The sequence below is a fragment of the Sturnira hondurensis genome, unplaced genomic scaffold (assembly GCF_014824575.4).
Source record: "Sturnira hondurensis isolate 20B ecotype Veracruz unplaced genomic scaffold, ASM1482457v3 Scaffold0016273, whole genome shotgun sequence".
In the NCBI taxonomy this organism is placed as follows: domain Eukaryota; kingdom Metazoa; phylum Chordata; class Mammalia; order Chiroptera; family Phyllostomidae; genus Sturnira; species Sturnira hondurensis.
The window spans coordinates 643090-660331 of NW_028088904.1; the positions used below are offsets into that span (position 1 = coordinate 643090).

The 17242-nt window shown below is 37.4% G+C and overlaps 1 protein-coding gene and 1 long non-coding RNA gene across 2 annotated transcripts in view; one reads left to right on the plus strand and one right to left on the minus strand.

Annotated features, from left to right (window-relative positions):
- Nucleotides 1–3575: 3575 nt before the first annotated feature.
- Nucleotides 3576–17242, minus strand: part of PRKAR2B (protein kinase cAMP-dependent type II regulatory subunit beta) — a 110460-nt gene continuing 96793 nt past the window's right edge. Inside the window, exons 7-11 of the mRNA XM_037065869.1 lie at nt 11420–11521; nt 10084–10158; nt 7698–7763; nt 7427–7565; nt 3576–5486 (exon numbers count right to left, since the gene is read on the minus strand). Coding sequence (XP_036921764.1) covers nt 5353–5486; nt 7427–7565; nt 7698–7763; nt 10084–10158; nt 11420–11521 — 516 coding nt within the window. The 3' untranslated portion in view covers nt 3576–5352. The remainder of the gene's footprint in view (nt 5487–7426; nt 7566–7697; nt 7764–10083; nt 10159–11419; nt 11522–17242) is intronic.
- Nucleotides 6884–8519, plus strand: LOC119000746 (uncharacterized). The gene is made up of 2 exons (XR_005069396.1): nt 6884–6961; nt 8317–8519. It is a non-coding gene; the product is annotated as an uncharacterized LOC119000746 (long non-coding RNA).

Genomic DNA, 17242 nt, shown 5'->3' on the forward strand with positions numbered 1-17242 from the left:
TTGAACAGTCGCCACCTTAAAATCAGTCGCCACCTTAAGATTAGGTTCTTCATACCGCGCCTCCCAAGTCGGAGGAGGCAGAGCAGTTGGCACTGAAGGCAGAGGGCGAGAAAGATCCTCTGCCGAATGAATGGCTGGCAAACTGCCACGAGTCCCTTGTTCCCATTTTTCAAGCTCAGAATCTCCTCTAAGACAATCTCTTACTAGTGTCCACAAAGAAAACGCATCAACAGGAGTTTTCTCTGGACCGTGAGCACGGTAGTGTTCACGAATACGTTCTCCTACCTTTTTCCAAGTTTCCATATTAATAGTACCTTCTTCCGGGAACCAAGGGCAAACTTGTTGAATAAAATCTACAAAACAATGTATTTGATTCTTAGAGGTAGTAATGCCTCGCCCCTTTAATAAGGAGCAGAGGACTTTTTCAAAAAGTCCCTGATCTGATGAATGGGAACTTCCCATAATTATAAACTCTCCAATACTACTTCCTGCTACTTTTTATTTTTTAACTTACCCGGGCTTCCTGTAGCAGCGGTCCTCTCGGGCTCCCCTATCCTCGCGATTAGGACTCTGCTGGTCCCCCCTGACCCCCTTTTTCCGGGTCCCTGTTCGGGCGCCACTCTGCAGCCGTCCGAGGCAGCAAGATGTTCGCGAGGTGAGGCGATGGACCATTCTAAATGAAAGCTTTGCTGGATAGAGCAATCTTGGATGTAGGTCTTTGGATTTCATGACTTAGAATACTTCTTTCCAGCTCCTTCTTGCCCGTAAAGTCTCTGTTGAGAAATCCACTGACAGTCTGATGGGAGCTCCTTTGTAGGTGACTGTCCCCTTATCTCTTGCTGCTTCTAGGATTCTCTCCTTCATTTTAATCTTGGCTAATGTAATTATGATGTGACTTGGTGTGTTCCTTCTTGGGTCCAACTTCTTTGGGACTCTCTGAGCTTCCTGAATTTCCTGGAAGTCTATTTCCTTTGCTGGACTGGGGAAGTTCTCCTTGATTATTTGTTCAAATAAGTTTTCCACTCGTGGCTGTTTCTTTTCCCCTTCTGGTACCCCTATAATTCAGATATTGGAGCATTTAAAGATGTCCTGGAGGTTCCTAAGGCTCTCCTCATTTTTTTTGAAATCTTGTTTCTTCATTCTTTTCTGTTGGGTCATATTTTTCTTCCTTCTGGTTCACTCCCTTGATTTGAGTCCCAGTTTCCTTTCCATCACTGTTGGTTTCCTGTGCATTTCCCTTCATTTCAATTAGTTTAGTCTTCATACGTTCCTCTAATTTGTGACTGTAATCAACCAGTTCTGTAAGCATCCTGATCACCAGTATTTTGAATTGTGCATCTGAGAGGTTCGCTATTTCTCAGTCGCTTAGAGTTATCAGCTCTGGGGCTTTGAGTTCTTCTTGAGCCATTATTTTGGACTGTCCGTGCCTGTTATGTATGAGGAGCGGAGCCCTAGGTGTTCACCAGGGCGGGGCAACTCAGTGGCTGGGATGTGATGCTGTATGTGGGGGTGGGCTCAAAGGTAATCAGTGGTGGTCCCCTCTGCCTCCCGCCATGGTCTGTCTCTCTGCTCACTCCTTTGCTGGCTTATCTGCGTGCGCAAAAGTGCAACCGTAGTCAGCCTGCCCTGCACCCTCACTGGGTCCTCGATGCTACCCTGGCTGCCCTTGTGCCTGGGTGGCCTGCGGTCGCCTGGGTTGGGGGATCCTTCCTGCCCAACCCTGCTCTGCTGCTGGCTCCACCCCTCTTACCAGTCTCAGTTGAATGGTTTGTTGTTGTCGGACTTCCGTATAGTTCAGTTTTCTGTTCTTTGGCTGCGTCTTTGTTTACTAAACCTTTGTTGTATTCAAACTTGGTTGTGGAAGAAGGCACAGTGTTTCTACCTACGCCTCCATCTTGGCAGAAGTCCCTGACAGTGTTTTGAACTCTGCATCTGATAGGTTGGCTATCTCTTCATCACTTAGCTCTGTTTTTGGAGCTTTGATATGTTCTTTCATTTAGACTATTTTTTTTTCTTGGAGCACCTGTTACATAGTAAGGGGCAGAGCCTTAGGAATTGGCCAGGACAGGGCAACCAACATCATCGCATTGTGGTGCTATGTATGGGCAAGGGGTCAGAGAGGGAACAATGCTGCATGCTGGGCTCTCTGCTGGCTTTCAGTCACTTCCCCCTTTCCCCCAAGCAGACTGGGCCCTTCTGGTGCTGATTCCCAGGTGGGTGGGTTTGTGTACTGTGGGTCTCTCCATGGAACTCTCCTGTGAGGCTGGGAGTTTCTCCCCTGCCTCAACCCCGGGTTGCATGGTCTGTTTCACTCCCCAGTTGTTTCTTCTGATTCATCCACATGCAAATGTGGGACCACCCAGTCTGCCAGCTGCCCCTCTCTGCCCCTCTTACTAGTCTGAATGAATGTTTCTTCAACTCCACGGTTGTCAGACTTCTGTACAGTTCGATTTTCTGGCAGTTCTGGTTGGCAGTTTTGTTTTTAAATTTGTTGTTGTCCTCTTCTTGGTTGTGTGAGGGGGCAAAGTGTATCTACCTATGCCTCCATAGGTAGTTACAGATATCCTATTGACCAGATATCCTATTAGGTTGTCTCAATTCTTATTCCAGCTTCTTTTTGTCAAAATCCTGATATTCATTATCAAGCTGTACCATACACTATTTTTAATTTTAGAAGCCAGCATTCATTATAATTGTTTCTCCCTTAAGTGTTAACATAATTAGATATTAGAATCCATCAGTTATTTAAGAAAGCCTTGGCTTACCCAGGTGTATTACTTAGGCTTATACATTATTAATTTTCTTTAAGAATGACAAAGCTCATGTTATGACAAATCCTTGTCATAAACATAACATTTCTTGAGAAAAGTAAGAAAAATACATGACTATTTTAGATGTTTTATAAAGGAAAAGGACTCAGCACTTAATCGTACATACTTCCATAAAATCCAAAGTCCCCTGTTTCATGCCCTGTGTTTTACTTGCAGCAGCAGCACTTTTGAGCGTAGGAAATGGTCTGGAGCCATCGTTCTGTGGCAGCAGTTTAACAATAAACCAAATAGAGTCGCCAACTGTGTCACAGGAGGATTTAGGTTAAACTCTATGCACCAAGCCCTAGTTCATACAGCTATGCAGGAAGCACATACACACTCTTGTATTTATTTAAAGGAAATATGGGGAAGAACTTTTGTGTTAAAACATGTTCTCTGAGAAGAATTCTTAGCTACATATAATACATCCTTGAGTGAAACTTCAACAGAGAACTTCCAAATACTAGTAAGGATTCTTGATTAGTGATTAAATAACATCCACATGTAAAACTAGAGGTGTTTTAGATACTTCAAGACATAAATTTCTTGGCCAGATTTACTTGGTTATTCTAACATAACATACTTATATAAACATGCCAAAATCATATGACTAATAGTTAAGAACGTTAGAAACTCCACTGCCATTCAGAACCATGCTTTCACGCTCCATTATGCCCACACGTGCTGGACCTCAGTCATGCCCTCCACATGGTGCAGTATGCACTCTGGAAGTCATTAAAAAACAAATAAACAAAAACCCTTGACTAAACATAATTAACATAGTTTATTATAAAAGTGTGCTTCATTATAAGGAAAATTTAAATATAACCAACAATAATGTAACCAGCATTTACAGCTTCAGAGTTCTTTATTAAACAGGCATTTTTGCTATTCCATGAATAGTTCACCAGCTTATGCCACAAAATAGGTAATCTGAAAAAGTGAATAAAGAATACAGAATGATGAACCAGAAATCTGGGGTTCTGTTTTTTTTTTATTTATTAACATGGCTTTTAAAATAAAATTAAATAGAAAACAAGTCATTTTCATATAGTAAGCAGCTCTCTTCCTACAAGAAAGTTTACAAAATTGTTAAACAGTGTTCTAAAATGTGGCTGAAGTTACACTTTACATACTTTAACTTCTTATATATACATTATCTGGTTAACATATTTTAACCACATTTTAATTATACAATTAAGACCAAAAACATTCTCTAATAAGACCATACTAGCCACAGAATAATTTTACCCATGTATATGTTTCTTTAAAACATTTCCTAAAATGGAATTGCTTGTTGAAAAGTGAACTGGTTAGAATTAATCTCTCTAGACATTGGATAATATAGGTTAGAAATGTAAGGCTATATTGCTTTGGCTGAATATAATTCATCTTATGTAGCCAATAATAAGTTATCAATTATCAATGAAAATCTATTCTGGTTGAGGTCATTCTTTGAGTCTACATTAAAGCAAATGGTAAGGCCAAATGGTATGTTCGGAATGGGCAGAAATTCCTTTTATCTTTGCATATGATTTTGCTTATAAATATTTATTTTTACCACCTTGGAGGAAACCCCATGGGAGCACATATCTGAAAGAATCATGTTATGGATACAAGTGAAGAACAAAGAAATATCTTGTGGGCATGTTGATAAGGACCCCATATTATTTTTGGTGTGGGTTTTTTTGTAGTATATATAAGAGTTTAGACTTTTAGACAACAACAAGTTAATTTAAATTAAAGCTTTTAAAAAAGGTTTGTGACATTAAATATCAAACTCAAATTTTTAAAGATAAAGAATAGAGAATTGTAAATGGAAAAAAGGAAGCAGAGATATATGCTTTATGAGGAAAAAGTGTTAATGATCTCTCATCTAAAAGAGACTCTCACCTATTACAACTAAATTGCCTGTCCTAAAACTACTGGTTACTGACATTATGCCAAAGAAGTCAAAATGTACTTTATTGCAAAAATATAAAAGGTTCTTGAATTGCATATGATGTTGTATGCCATTTCACCAATAGGCCAAAGCCAGCACATAACTTATCAAGGCAGAAAAATTTTAAAACAAAAATGATTCAAATTGTACTTACTATATATACAATGAGTTGTAAGAGAATGTGAAATCATGCTGTGTAGCATGATTCATCGCCAAGTTCCCTCTTACATGGACATACTCACTGACATATCAATCTGAGTAAGTCAAAACAAACACAAATAGCCTATGATAACATCCTTTGATTATCTTCTTACACACAGATACTTTCAGTATATTACAATCATCTGAATAAACCTTTCAATTTTGTGGAACACAAAATCATTTTATCAGTATGTCAATATTTTTATGATCTACTCTTTAGAAAGTGATGTTAAAGCCTATTGCCTATCACTACTGTTTACTGATACATTGTAAATGTAAAAAAAAAAAGGAAAGAACAGGAAATCACAGAAAATGCTTGGCATCTACACAAACACATTCTCAGTGGACTAACCACTACTGTGTAATTTTGTTACTATAGGTCTTGCTCCATACTTCGCTTCATGCAGTAGGTTCAACAATATCCATGTTTGTTCCAAACAGGGCAACTAATTGTTCTTCATAGGTGGTGATGTTTCTTTTCATAATTTCCATGCAAGGTCCCAAAAGCCTTTCAAATGCTTGCACATCCATGGCTAAAAGAAAAGGGGGGCAGAGAATAAAAGTAAAATGAGTAACATTCTTTGAAAATCTGCAGAATTTCTGAGTAATTTGTAATGTCATTCTGCTATGTCAGTAATTAAATGGTATTTTTAGGTAAATATACAAGAAAAAGGCATAAAGATAAAATTGTTCCACTTCAAAGTAGCCAGAGTTCCTTGGCAATATGATGTGCAATGCAAGGCTGGGATGCAGTTCCTGATACAGACCGAGAAAAGAATGAGGGACTGTCATCGGCAAGGCCTTGAAATTCAAAAAAAATAGCTTTTATGCCGTCATCTGAGTAGATACAAACTCAAAGATGACGAGGAAGTGTCTTCTGTTTTACCTCAGGGTTTATAATGCCATGTTTTAAGACTAAATGTTACCTTTTATCATTTTTACTCTTACACTATCATATAGTCACTTTGAAACAGCAGCCACAATAATACTTTGTCCACTTCCATATCTGTGTTATATGTCACTTTGCTTGCCTATGTCATACACTTTTAAAAACTAAATTTATAATGCGCACATGGAAAAGATCACACTCTGTACCCTAAAACTACAATTTAAAATACATGTTTTTGCCTTTTAAAGTAGCAAAGATAAAAAAGGCAGTGTTTACAAAATTAGAGCAGATGGACATTCTTGCACTGCTGGTAGCATGTAAATCGGTACAAGTAAAAGTGACCTGATGACATATAGCAAAAGCTATAACAGGAAAACCCACTCCTAAAAAAAACATTTCTAAGGGAAAACCCTACGTTTGGGAAAAGCAGCACCCCCTCCAAAATGGGGCCAAAATCTTCAGAATATTCACCAGTGGGGGATCATTAAATAATGTGCATATTTCCCTAACAGAATGTGACAATTTGATGTAGTAAAATGAAAAAATGCCTAAGCTATAATGAGTGAAAAAAGCATTTAACAAAATTGTTTAAAACAGAAAAATCATGCAAATAGAAGATGAGAAGCTACTATAATGGGATGTGGAATGGAAGGTCACTGGGTGGTTTTGGTGTGGGTGCCTCTTAGTTTTTCCTACCTTTTCTGTATTTCTCAAATTTTGTTTAATGTTGGGCTTTCACTCATACTACCTTTACTCTTACTGTTTACTATTTCTACTCAGGGAAATTCCCTGTCAGTTTCTGTCTTCTGTTTTCTGTTTTATCTGAGTGTAACAACTGATTAACATTATACTTGAAAACATTTTCAAAAGTGACTTCTCTATAAGTTAGTTCTGAGAATAATAGCAAATCTTAAGAATATGGAAGCTGAGTTTCTTCTACTAAATGGGGGATGAGGAAAATAGAGTGGCTAATATAGATGATTAATTTTTTTAAAGAAAATGTCATCTATATTGACACCACCTGAATTATATTTTCCATTATTAACGCAAGTTGTTGGTCATATTTAAAATCTTGCAGCTGAAGATGGTACTTCTGCCAAGCTACTACAGTTTAAAAAGGTAATTAAACAGCTAAACAATAAAGAAAATTTTACTGTGCTGACAACCTTAACCTATGTTTCCCAGTACTAAGTATTCCCACAGACATTCCAACTTTCTCCACAGAGCTTAATTCACTCTATAAAAATATTGTTTTAGCCTTTTTGAGGAACATAATACATGTTGTTTATTTGAAAAATCAGATATAAAATGTGGTACCCAGAATTATTATAATAAAATGTTATTTCAAGCCTATAAAAAAGAACACTATATATGTATATGAAACTTTTAACAAAAAAAAACCCCACAGAAAAACAAAACAAAACTGGCTTCCACAAACTGATTTTATAATGCAATACTACCCTTGTTATATTTTGCGGGGACCATAAAACCTATGAATCCAGTAAAGTAAATCTGTACAACACAGATACATCAAGTGCAGACATAAAGACTTCAGTCGGGTGTGCCCACCCCGGGGCGTCCTACCTAAACACTTGACAGTCCCGATGGCATGTGCGGAGGCTGCTCGAGGTTTGTTAGTCACCAGCGCAAGTTCTCCGAAGTACTGTCCCCGGGAGCACCGAGCGATCTCCACGGCACCGTTCTCTTCCACTTCTGATTTACTCTGACAAGTCATTAAAAGCATCAACTTTTACTCAGCATGTTGGAAAGACAAAAGTTAATCTTAGTCTAAAGAGCATGAAGAAAATTTATTATGTTCCTAGTAATATGTGAATTTTTGGGAATTCACACTTACCTTCCTTTTCATAGTAATTTTCACTTCTCCAGATTCTACAATGAAGAAAGAATCAGCCAAATCTCCCTATTAGAGTAAAACAAAAACAGAGGATGAAAATGCAAATTTAGTTGACAAAAATCCTCTTGCCTATTATAACCCTGAAGTCAGTCCAACTCCCGGTGTACAGATTTGCCTGAAAAGTAACACCCCACAGTTCCTGTCTCTCACTTTGTAAACAGAAGTTATAGTCAACAATTACATAGTAATGGTTTCATTTGTAACATTATTTGAATATACCCTCTACCACAGCATTTTTAAGTCAAGAAAAAATGGCAAATAACACTGGGGGAATTCCACCTGAACTTCAGCCTGGATACAGATGTTAGAACACCCAGACTTATTCAGGAACTGTAGATTTGGATCCTGATGTTTGAACTGCAGTCAGCTAGAGACCACACTCTAAGATGCCTGTTTATTGACAGTCCACCGTCAAGGCCTCTGGGGGGGAAAAAACTGAAAGAAAAATGTTGGGTGAAAAGAATGAAGGGATTAAGCAAAATAAATAAAAATAAAACCCTGGTGGGGGGAGGAGGTAAAGTGTTGTTATTTCTAACTGCATATCCATTTTTTTTCTCAGTGATGTTTTTGAATAAACTCTACCTTGACTTCCAATGATGCCTTCTAAATTAAATAGTATAAACAGAAGACAGCAGATACTGACTTTACTGAGCCTCTCCAAGTAATTTGGAAAAGAAACTTAGGTACTCAAAAACCCTTTAGTACAATTCAAGAACCACACTATCAATTTATATCACAAAATACATATTAAGTAGATTTATATAATATGATATGTATGTTTATGAATGCTTAAAAACATCTAAAAATATCCTTAATAAACTCCAAGTATAGTATACATATGTCCTTTCCCTTATTTTTACATCTAGTTTTCATAAGAGTTTCACTTTCAGATTTGAATCATAGTAGGTCCATCAACTGCTGTGTAATTTAGTTTTCAAAACATGCTCTAAGTGCATGTAAACTGGTGAAATCTGAGTAGGGTCTGGATTAGGCCAATGTCATTTCCTAGTTTTTGTTTTGTTTTTTCTTGAAAAATTTTATTTATTTATCTTTAGAGGGGAAGGGAAGGAGAGAGAAAGAGAAATATCAATGTATGGTTGCCTCTCGTGTGTCCCCTGCTGGGAACTGTCCTGCAACCCAGGCATGTGCCTGGACTGGGAATCGAACCACGGTTGTTTGTTTCCCAGGCCCATGCTCAATCCACTGAGCTACGCCAGCCAGGGCTATTTCCTAATTTTGATACTGTGCTCTAGTGATACAAGATACCCTGGGGAAACTAGGTGAAGAGTGCATGGGACTTCTCTGTTCTATTTTTGCAACTTCCTGTGAAGCTATAATTATTTCAAAATAAAAAGCTGAAAAAATCATTTCAAAAGTGTTCTATACTTATCAATTTCTATAATAGAATCTTAGCCTTGTTTTCTAATTTGATCCCACTTCTTCCCAATCCTTCACTGCTCTAATCTGTGAGTATGTTTGGGGGATAAGGAGCAGGGAGGGGACAGAGACTGACTTATTTACCTTCTAAAACAATTATTTCCTCAGTCTCACAGACCTTCAATCTTGTTTCACATATATCCAAAGAAGAGAGGATATTTTAGCTAAATAGTGCAATATAATATATTATGATAAAAAATTACAGAATCTATTAAAAATCTATTTAAATAATTTGTTCAACACTTCAAAAATATAACTAGGAAATAAGGTACTATCATCTGTGTGCTCAATCTGTGAACTTCAGTTATCTCATAAGTCCTACTTCTCACAAGCCACATTCTAACCAAGGTATGTATTACTACTGGCTCAAAGTGTGATTTTTTAGATAAGATTAATGGTTAAATAGCATGTTGGCCCTCGTTTCATGTCTGGAAGCCAACACAGTATAGGGTACAGCGTGTTCCATTTTTGGTTCATTTTATGAGGGAGCAGCCATCGTGAATGACATTGTGAATGGACTGTACAAAAGGCTCGCATCTTCCAGTGCACCTTCTGACTCTTCATTAATCTCATGGGACATTCACCTGTAATTTTCCTCTTATAAATGGCATCTTATTCTTTATATATATATATATCATATACAAATACAAAATTAAGCAGAAGTCTACTTGATGACTTAATACATATTCATTAAGAGATAATTATATAAATAAAAATATTCAAAGCTTAATGGCTGTAAATTAAACCATTTTAAATAGGTCACTTGGTAAAAGTAATATTTAATCCATCAATACATGCTAATTAAAGACATAAGAAAAATTCATCAAGACAATTTTTAAGAAACTTTTGGAATATAACTCTAAACTAAATTATATAAAAAGGATTATACCTGAGCAATGATTTGTTCTCCATCATTATATACTTTGGTGCCTATCACATCTACCACTTTCAGGCGTTCAGAAACCTACAAAGAAAAAAATTACTATTAAATAAAGATTAGTTAGGTGGTAATATTTATATCAGAGGTTTGAAAATTAGTAACCTATACACTAAACAAGCCAAGAAGTGTGTGGGTTTGTAAGTGTTACATTAATTAACCAATAGCATTTTAAAGTAAATTTCTCAAAAAATTTTGAATTTCCAGCTTCTCTTGAAAAATCAACAGTACCCAGCCCATATTTCACATGGCAAATGGAGCACATGTTCTCCAGTTTTACCAAAATCCTGTCCTGCCTTGGTTCTTCTTTATGTAACTTGCCTAGATCTGAAGGCATTTGGATTTCCAACCCCTGATCTATTTAAATTTAAAGACATATGCTGCTAGAGATAGCTGCCTAATTTGCATTCTGTAATGTGGCCAAAAGTTTTGCCAGGCGTATACTAACAATACAACAAAGGTACTTCTGTACATCAGTCAGTGCGAACCTCAAACACTCTGGTCCAGATGCTGAGAGGAACTTAGTTGCCAGCCACTAAGACAGGGAAGAGGAGTGGAGTAGATTTAGGATGTGAGGTTTGAGATGTCTATTTAGTGTCTGAGAGGAAATGTTAAATATGCAGTTAGATAGTTGTATGAGTCTGGCATTCTAGGGAGGGACCTTATCCGTTACGTCAATTTTAAAAGGTATCAACACAGTGTTTAAACCCAGGAGATTTGACAAGTTCAAAAGAGGAATAAGAGTAACCTAAAAAAAGAAAAGACACTAGAATGCCAATTTAAGAGGAAACAAAATAAGGAATAAACATATTAAAGATGACTGGGAAGGAAAGGCCAGAGAGGATTTTTTTATTTTCATTTTTTGGTAACTAGAAAGATTAATTTTTTGGTGAGGGGGACAATGTTGTTCTGTTTGTTGTTTCTTTTCCCTGGTATATTTACAAGGGAATAGATATTTGTTATATTGAGTTAATATCCATTTCTATATTTAAATAATGTCTCCCTAGAAAGGTATAACTAATGGCTCCTGATGACACTGCATGTTTATTTCAAATCTCTTTTAGAAAAGGACCACATAAAACTGCTAGAGATGCTCACAGGAACCCATTGCTTATAAACAGTAAAATATATGCAGTTTTAGGTAGTAAAAGAAATAGCGAACTATACAAACACCATAACTAATCTTTAAATGAAAATGTGGCTAGATTTCTATTCAAAGGAATTTTTGTATAGAAATAAATATTCCTAACAAAACAGTTTTCAAAGCAAAATATAAATATATACTTACTTCCAAAGATTTAAGAAATGGCAGTGACTCGATAAAACTTTCATACATTTTTCTCTTTTTGGCATTATTTTTTACAATTATTCTCCTGAAGGTTACCCTGTCCTAAGGCAGAATATCAAATACAAAGACAGTTAAAAAGGTAAATTTTCTGAGGAAAAAAAGTTTCATTCCCTATAAGAAACAAATGATAACTGAAGATTTTGAAATAAAAGAATAATATTATTATACATTTAGTGTAACATTTAATATTTTTATTCAAGCATAAACTACAGAACCATATAAAATATTATTTTATGTTTTTTAAAGAACGCATCATTTTATTTTTATTCAGAACAGAGATCGACCACCATGTAATTAAGCTAAACCCACAAGGTGGCACTGTCGCTCCATTTTAAAAACTATATACCAGCACCGTATTTGTTCTTGCTTCGGCTTTCAGACGTAATTGACAAATAACATGGAGTAAGTTTAAAGTAAACAACATGTTGATTTGATAACTTACACAATGTGAAGTGATTCCCACAGTAGAATTTGTTAAGGCCTCTATCAGCTAATTGCCATTTCTCTTTTATGGTGAGAATATTTAAAATTTACTTCGGCAACTTTCAAGTATATAATGGAATACTGTTAACTGTAATAGTCACCATGCTGTACATTTGGTCCCAGAATTTATTCATCTTTTAACTGAAAGTTGTATCTCCCCTTTGACCAGTATTTCCCCCGGTACCCCATGCACAGCCCCTGGCAACCACCAATGTATGCAGCTTCTAGTTGGGACTCGTGCAGTTTTCTGACCACGGATGACAGCCCTAGAGTATTATCAAATCACTGTGATAAGATATTACCAGCATTTTTTAGTTGCAGTATAACTGTTATATAACAGTTTCAGTTGTACATGATGGTTGGATTTTTGTATATATTGCAAAATGACCACCACAATTTAAGTTTAGTTAACATCCATCACTTTACACAGTTATAAAACCTCTATTGTGGTGAGAAGACTTCAAATCTGCTCTCTGCAACTTTTATTTATAATTTAAATGACTTTAATTTTTACACTTGATCTTAGCCAAAAGGCCGAGAAGCGATGACTTTTAATTTTTAAATTACAGTGAACATATAATATTATGTTAGTTTCAGGTGTACACCTCGGTAGTTAAGACATTATATAACTAAGCGATCACCTTGGTCAATCTCATAGCCATCTGACACCACACATAGTTATTAGAATATTACTGACCACTCCCTTCACCATTTTCACCCATCCACCCAACTCCCTCCTAGCCGGAAAAAGTCAAAACGTTCTCTGTATCTGAGTCTGTTTCTGTTCTGCTTGCTCATTTATTTTGTTTTTTAGATTCGACTGTTTTTGATGGACACTCTTACTGTTCATTTTTTTTTATCTTGTTCTTCTGAAAGACCCTTTAACATATCATGTAATGCTGGCTTGGTGGTGGTGAACTCCTTTCGATTTTTCTTGTCTGAGAAGCTCTTTATCTGTCCTTCGTTTCTAAATGATAACTTTGCTAGACAAAATAATCTTGCTTGTAGGTTCTTGCTTTCCCTCACTTTGACTATTCATTATTTCCTGCCAATCCCTTCTAGCCTGCAAAGTTCCTGTTGAGAAATTAGCTGGTGGTCTTAAGGGAACTCCTGTAGATAAATAATTGCTTTTCTCTTGGTGCCTTTAATACTTTATTTTTCTTTTTAACCTTTTGCATTTTGATTATAGTATCTCTTTGTGTGGATTTCTTTGGGTTCATCCTGCTTGAGACTGACTCTGTGCTTCCTGGACTTGTACGTCTATTTACTTCACAAGGTTAGGGAAGTTTTCTGTCATCATTTTTTTCAAGTAGGTTTTCAATTTCTTGCTCTCTCTCCTTCTGGCACGCTCATGATGCAAATGTTGGTATGCTTGAAGTTGTCTCAGAAGCTTTTTGCACGATGTTCATTTCTTGAATTTTTTTTCCTACTATTCTGATTGGGTGTTTTTGCTTCCTTATATTCCAAATTGCTGATTTGATTCTTGGCCTCAAATACTGTACTGTTGATTCCCTGGAAATTGTTCTTCATTTCAGTTAGTGTATCCTTCATTTCAGACTGGTTCTTTTGTATAGCTTCCACGTCCTTTCTTATGCTGTTGAAGTTCTAAGTTCATTGGGCGTCCTTACATCAGGTGTTTTGAACTCTGCATCTAGTAGATTGCTTGTCTCCATTACGTTTATTTTTTTCTGGAGTTTTGTTCTGTTCTTTTATGTGGGACATATTTCTTTCTCTTCATTTTGGCAGCCTTCCTGTGGTTTTTTTTCCCCCTACATATTAAAGTTGATACGTCTTCCTGGGCTTGGTAGAGTGGCCTGAGGTGTAGTGGGTGTTCTACCCACTGTAGGGTCCAGTGGCACAGCCTCCCCCAATCACCCAGGCTGGACACTCCAGGTGCCACCATCCTCTACCTCATGTGGGCTGTATACTCTCCTATTATAGTTGAGCCTCAATTGCTGTTGGCATGTCAATGAGGGGGATTTACCCTCAGGCTAATCAGCTTCAAGGACTGGCTATGTTCACCAACCTCTGACCACAGTGTGGTATCAGCTGTGCAGGGGCCCACCCCATGGAGCAGGACTTAAACGTCAGCAGGGCTCTGGTACCTGCTGAGTCTGCCCCTTTAGCGTGCCGCTTGTGAAGGTGGTTGAGGGTTGCTTTGACATGGTCTGAAGCTGTCCACCAGTGCTCTGGCTCTGAGGTCTCCTAGGAGATGCAGGCTAAGGTCACCTGGCATAAGCTACAAAACAATCTGGAGATGGCTGCTACTTGTGCTGGGGTTGGAGGTCCCTAGGTAAGGACAAGATGCAAATCAAGGCTGGCTAGTGGTAGGCCTGGGGCCACTTAATGAGAAGTTTGGGCATGCTGAAGCCAGAATTTGCTTGAGACATTTTAAATAGTCTGAAACATGAGCCAGGACAGGCCAATCTTATGGAAAAGCCACTGGAAACAATTTGGGTGGGCCAAAAGTTGGATGGTGCAGGGACTTCGGGGAATCACTGGGGTGGGCAAACAATGTGAACCTAGTTGATGGAGACTCACATATAATGCCTGCCTGCTGGCTTTGTTGGGGAAGGACTCAAACAGAATGGTGTCTGCCAGCACTTTTTTCTGGCAGAAAGCTGCACGTCTCCCCAAGTTCTTACCTGATCCATTTCAGTTCCTCCCTGTATGCCTATGGTGCCCTTCAAGCTGCTGCCCTAGCGCTGGAACTAAGAAGAAGTGAGTCCAGGTAAGTCCATGTGGGGGCCCTTGAAGAGTAACTGCCTGGGACTCTAGAAGCCTCCTGTCTCACTCAGCCTCACTCCCCACTGGTTTTTAGAGTCAGAAGTTATAGGGGCTTCTCTTCCCAGCACGGAGACCCTGGGCTGGAGGGACTGGCGTGGGGCTGGCACTCCTTGCTCCGCAGGGGGACCTCCACAGCTGAGCTATCCCTCCTGATTTTTACTGGTCACACATGGGTGTGAGACCAGCCTGTCTGTATGGGTGTGAGACCAGCCTGTCTTTACTCCTCCTAGTAGTCCCCGAGTGGCTTCTTTAATTCCCTAGTTATAGGGCTACCATTCAGCCAGATTTCAGGAGGTTCTGTAGTGTAGTTGTAACGTGGATGTGGTTTTAGGAGTACATAAGTATGACATTTACGTACCCCACCATCCTGACCCGAAGCCAGCAACTTTCGAATATACCATACAGTATCATTATTAACTACAGTCACCATGCTGAGCATTACATACCCAGGACTTTTTATGTTAGTGGAAGTCAGTACCTTTTGACCTCCTTCACCCATGACCAGCATTTTTATTAAAAAAATAAAGTAAAATAGAATATAGCATTAATTCCTTTTAGTAAAGTGTTTTTTACCTATGTATCTGTTTCAGTTTTACACGAACACAGATACATGTTTCCTGATGTGCTTTTTAATATGAGCTGCAGTAAAAAAAAATACATGAGAAACACTACTAGGAAATATTTTAAAATCATAAAGCAATTGTAAGAGTTTCTGAAAAATTATTTTTCTCACATCCACATTATATCAGTCCTCTTAAAGATGTACATAGAAAACAACAACTTTCTTAAGTCTAATTCCAGTGTTTATTTCATGCATATGATTTTAAAATGTTCCTATGTGTATACTATTTAACTCAAAGATAACGCAATTAAGGAACTGGAGAAATTTTAAATATCACAGCTCAAAAAATGGGGGAAGGCAGGACTTCAGTGTGTGTTTGCTGATGTTTTAAAGAAACTTTGTAATACCTATGTAACTTTAGTTCTGTTCTTTCTTACAAAAAAGACTTTCCTACAAATTTTATTTTCAAAAAAAAATTCCTACAGAACAAAATTTTGGGTCTTAGTAAACAGCCCCCAAATTATGTTACTTTGGCATATCTTGACAAATAATACCAACTTACATAAAATAAAATTAAGTTGGATACGTTCTTCAATTACTAAATTATTGTGCCAACATATTAAGGCTGAATTTAAATGAACTGAGAATATGGAGAAAAATGCCAGTGTGAATACGTCTTGAGAAAATTGAACATACTTTTGCCCAATTTAGTTTATTATAATTTTACAAGGGCTATAATTTAGACTTGTACTCTTAGTATTTTTTTAAAAAACAGAAAGTCTTACAAAGTAAAAAAATTGAAATATTTTCCAAGCTTGGCATCAGAATCAGCTGAGTACTAAGAAAAGGTTTTTGAGGTCCTAGACTTTCATGACTGAAAAGTCTCTCCATGTAGGGCCCAATAACCTGTGTTTCATAAAATCTTCCCAAGTGATTCTGGTATATAATCAAGTTTGGGAACCAGCTGAAACACCATTCAATGGACAGAGTTTATTGTAAAACAGAGAAGATTAGAAATAGTTCAGTGATTTAGAAGTAAGCTTTATGTCTCAAGAAAAAATTTCTATCAGTGGCCCACTCTTCACACCCACTGTGACATATAAATAAAATCCAGAATGTCCCATTTCAAATGTTTTCATCCTAGTCATTTCAGTAATTACCTCTCTGAATCATCAGCATGGTCACGCTGATCGGTTACTTCTCTAAGGCTATCAAGCAACCCTACTCAGAAGATTAATTCTTTCCGTGATATCTTAGGGAACAGGTTCTGTAGCTCTCCCCACCACTCACTTCCTATGGATCAACTCTGCTCTTGATGTGGAAGTTTTACTGTGCTGCCTTTGGGTAGTCAAATCTTTTATAGCCCTTAAAACACTTCAGATAATGAGTTTTCCTCTACCAGAAACAATTCCAATTTTTCTTCTACAACCTAAAACGTGATTCATTTTAAATAAGTAGACCAGTAACTGCCTAGTTCTAGTAAGAAAAAATGTACACTGTCTTATTTCTATGATCAAGTGGTATTTTTACCAGCTGAATCCACTTTGGAGTCTAATGTGGAGTCCTGATTGAATAATTTTTAACTTCTGTAAAGCTACAGTCCTTGGAAATGAAATTAACACACTTCCTATCATCTCAACCTTCCCCCCTTCCACAAAGGATTTGAGAGAAATAACCTGATAGATGCATGTCGAAACTACAGGGTGGACTATTTTCAACCATTTAAAAAGAAAATATAAGTGGTATGAACAGTCCCTTAAATCAGTGCTGCTGAAAGTGCGCTTCAGGTCCCAGAAGCACTGGTGTCTCCTGGGAGCTTATGAAAAATATAGACTCACAGGCCTCATCCCAGACTCACTGAATCAGAATCTGAGTTTTAACTAAATTCCAAGGTGATCTGTACAAGCACCAGCGTAAACAGTCTTCCCGAA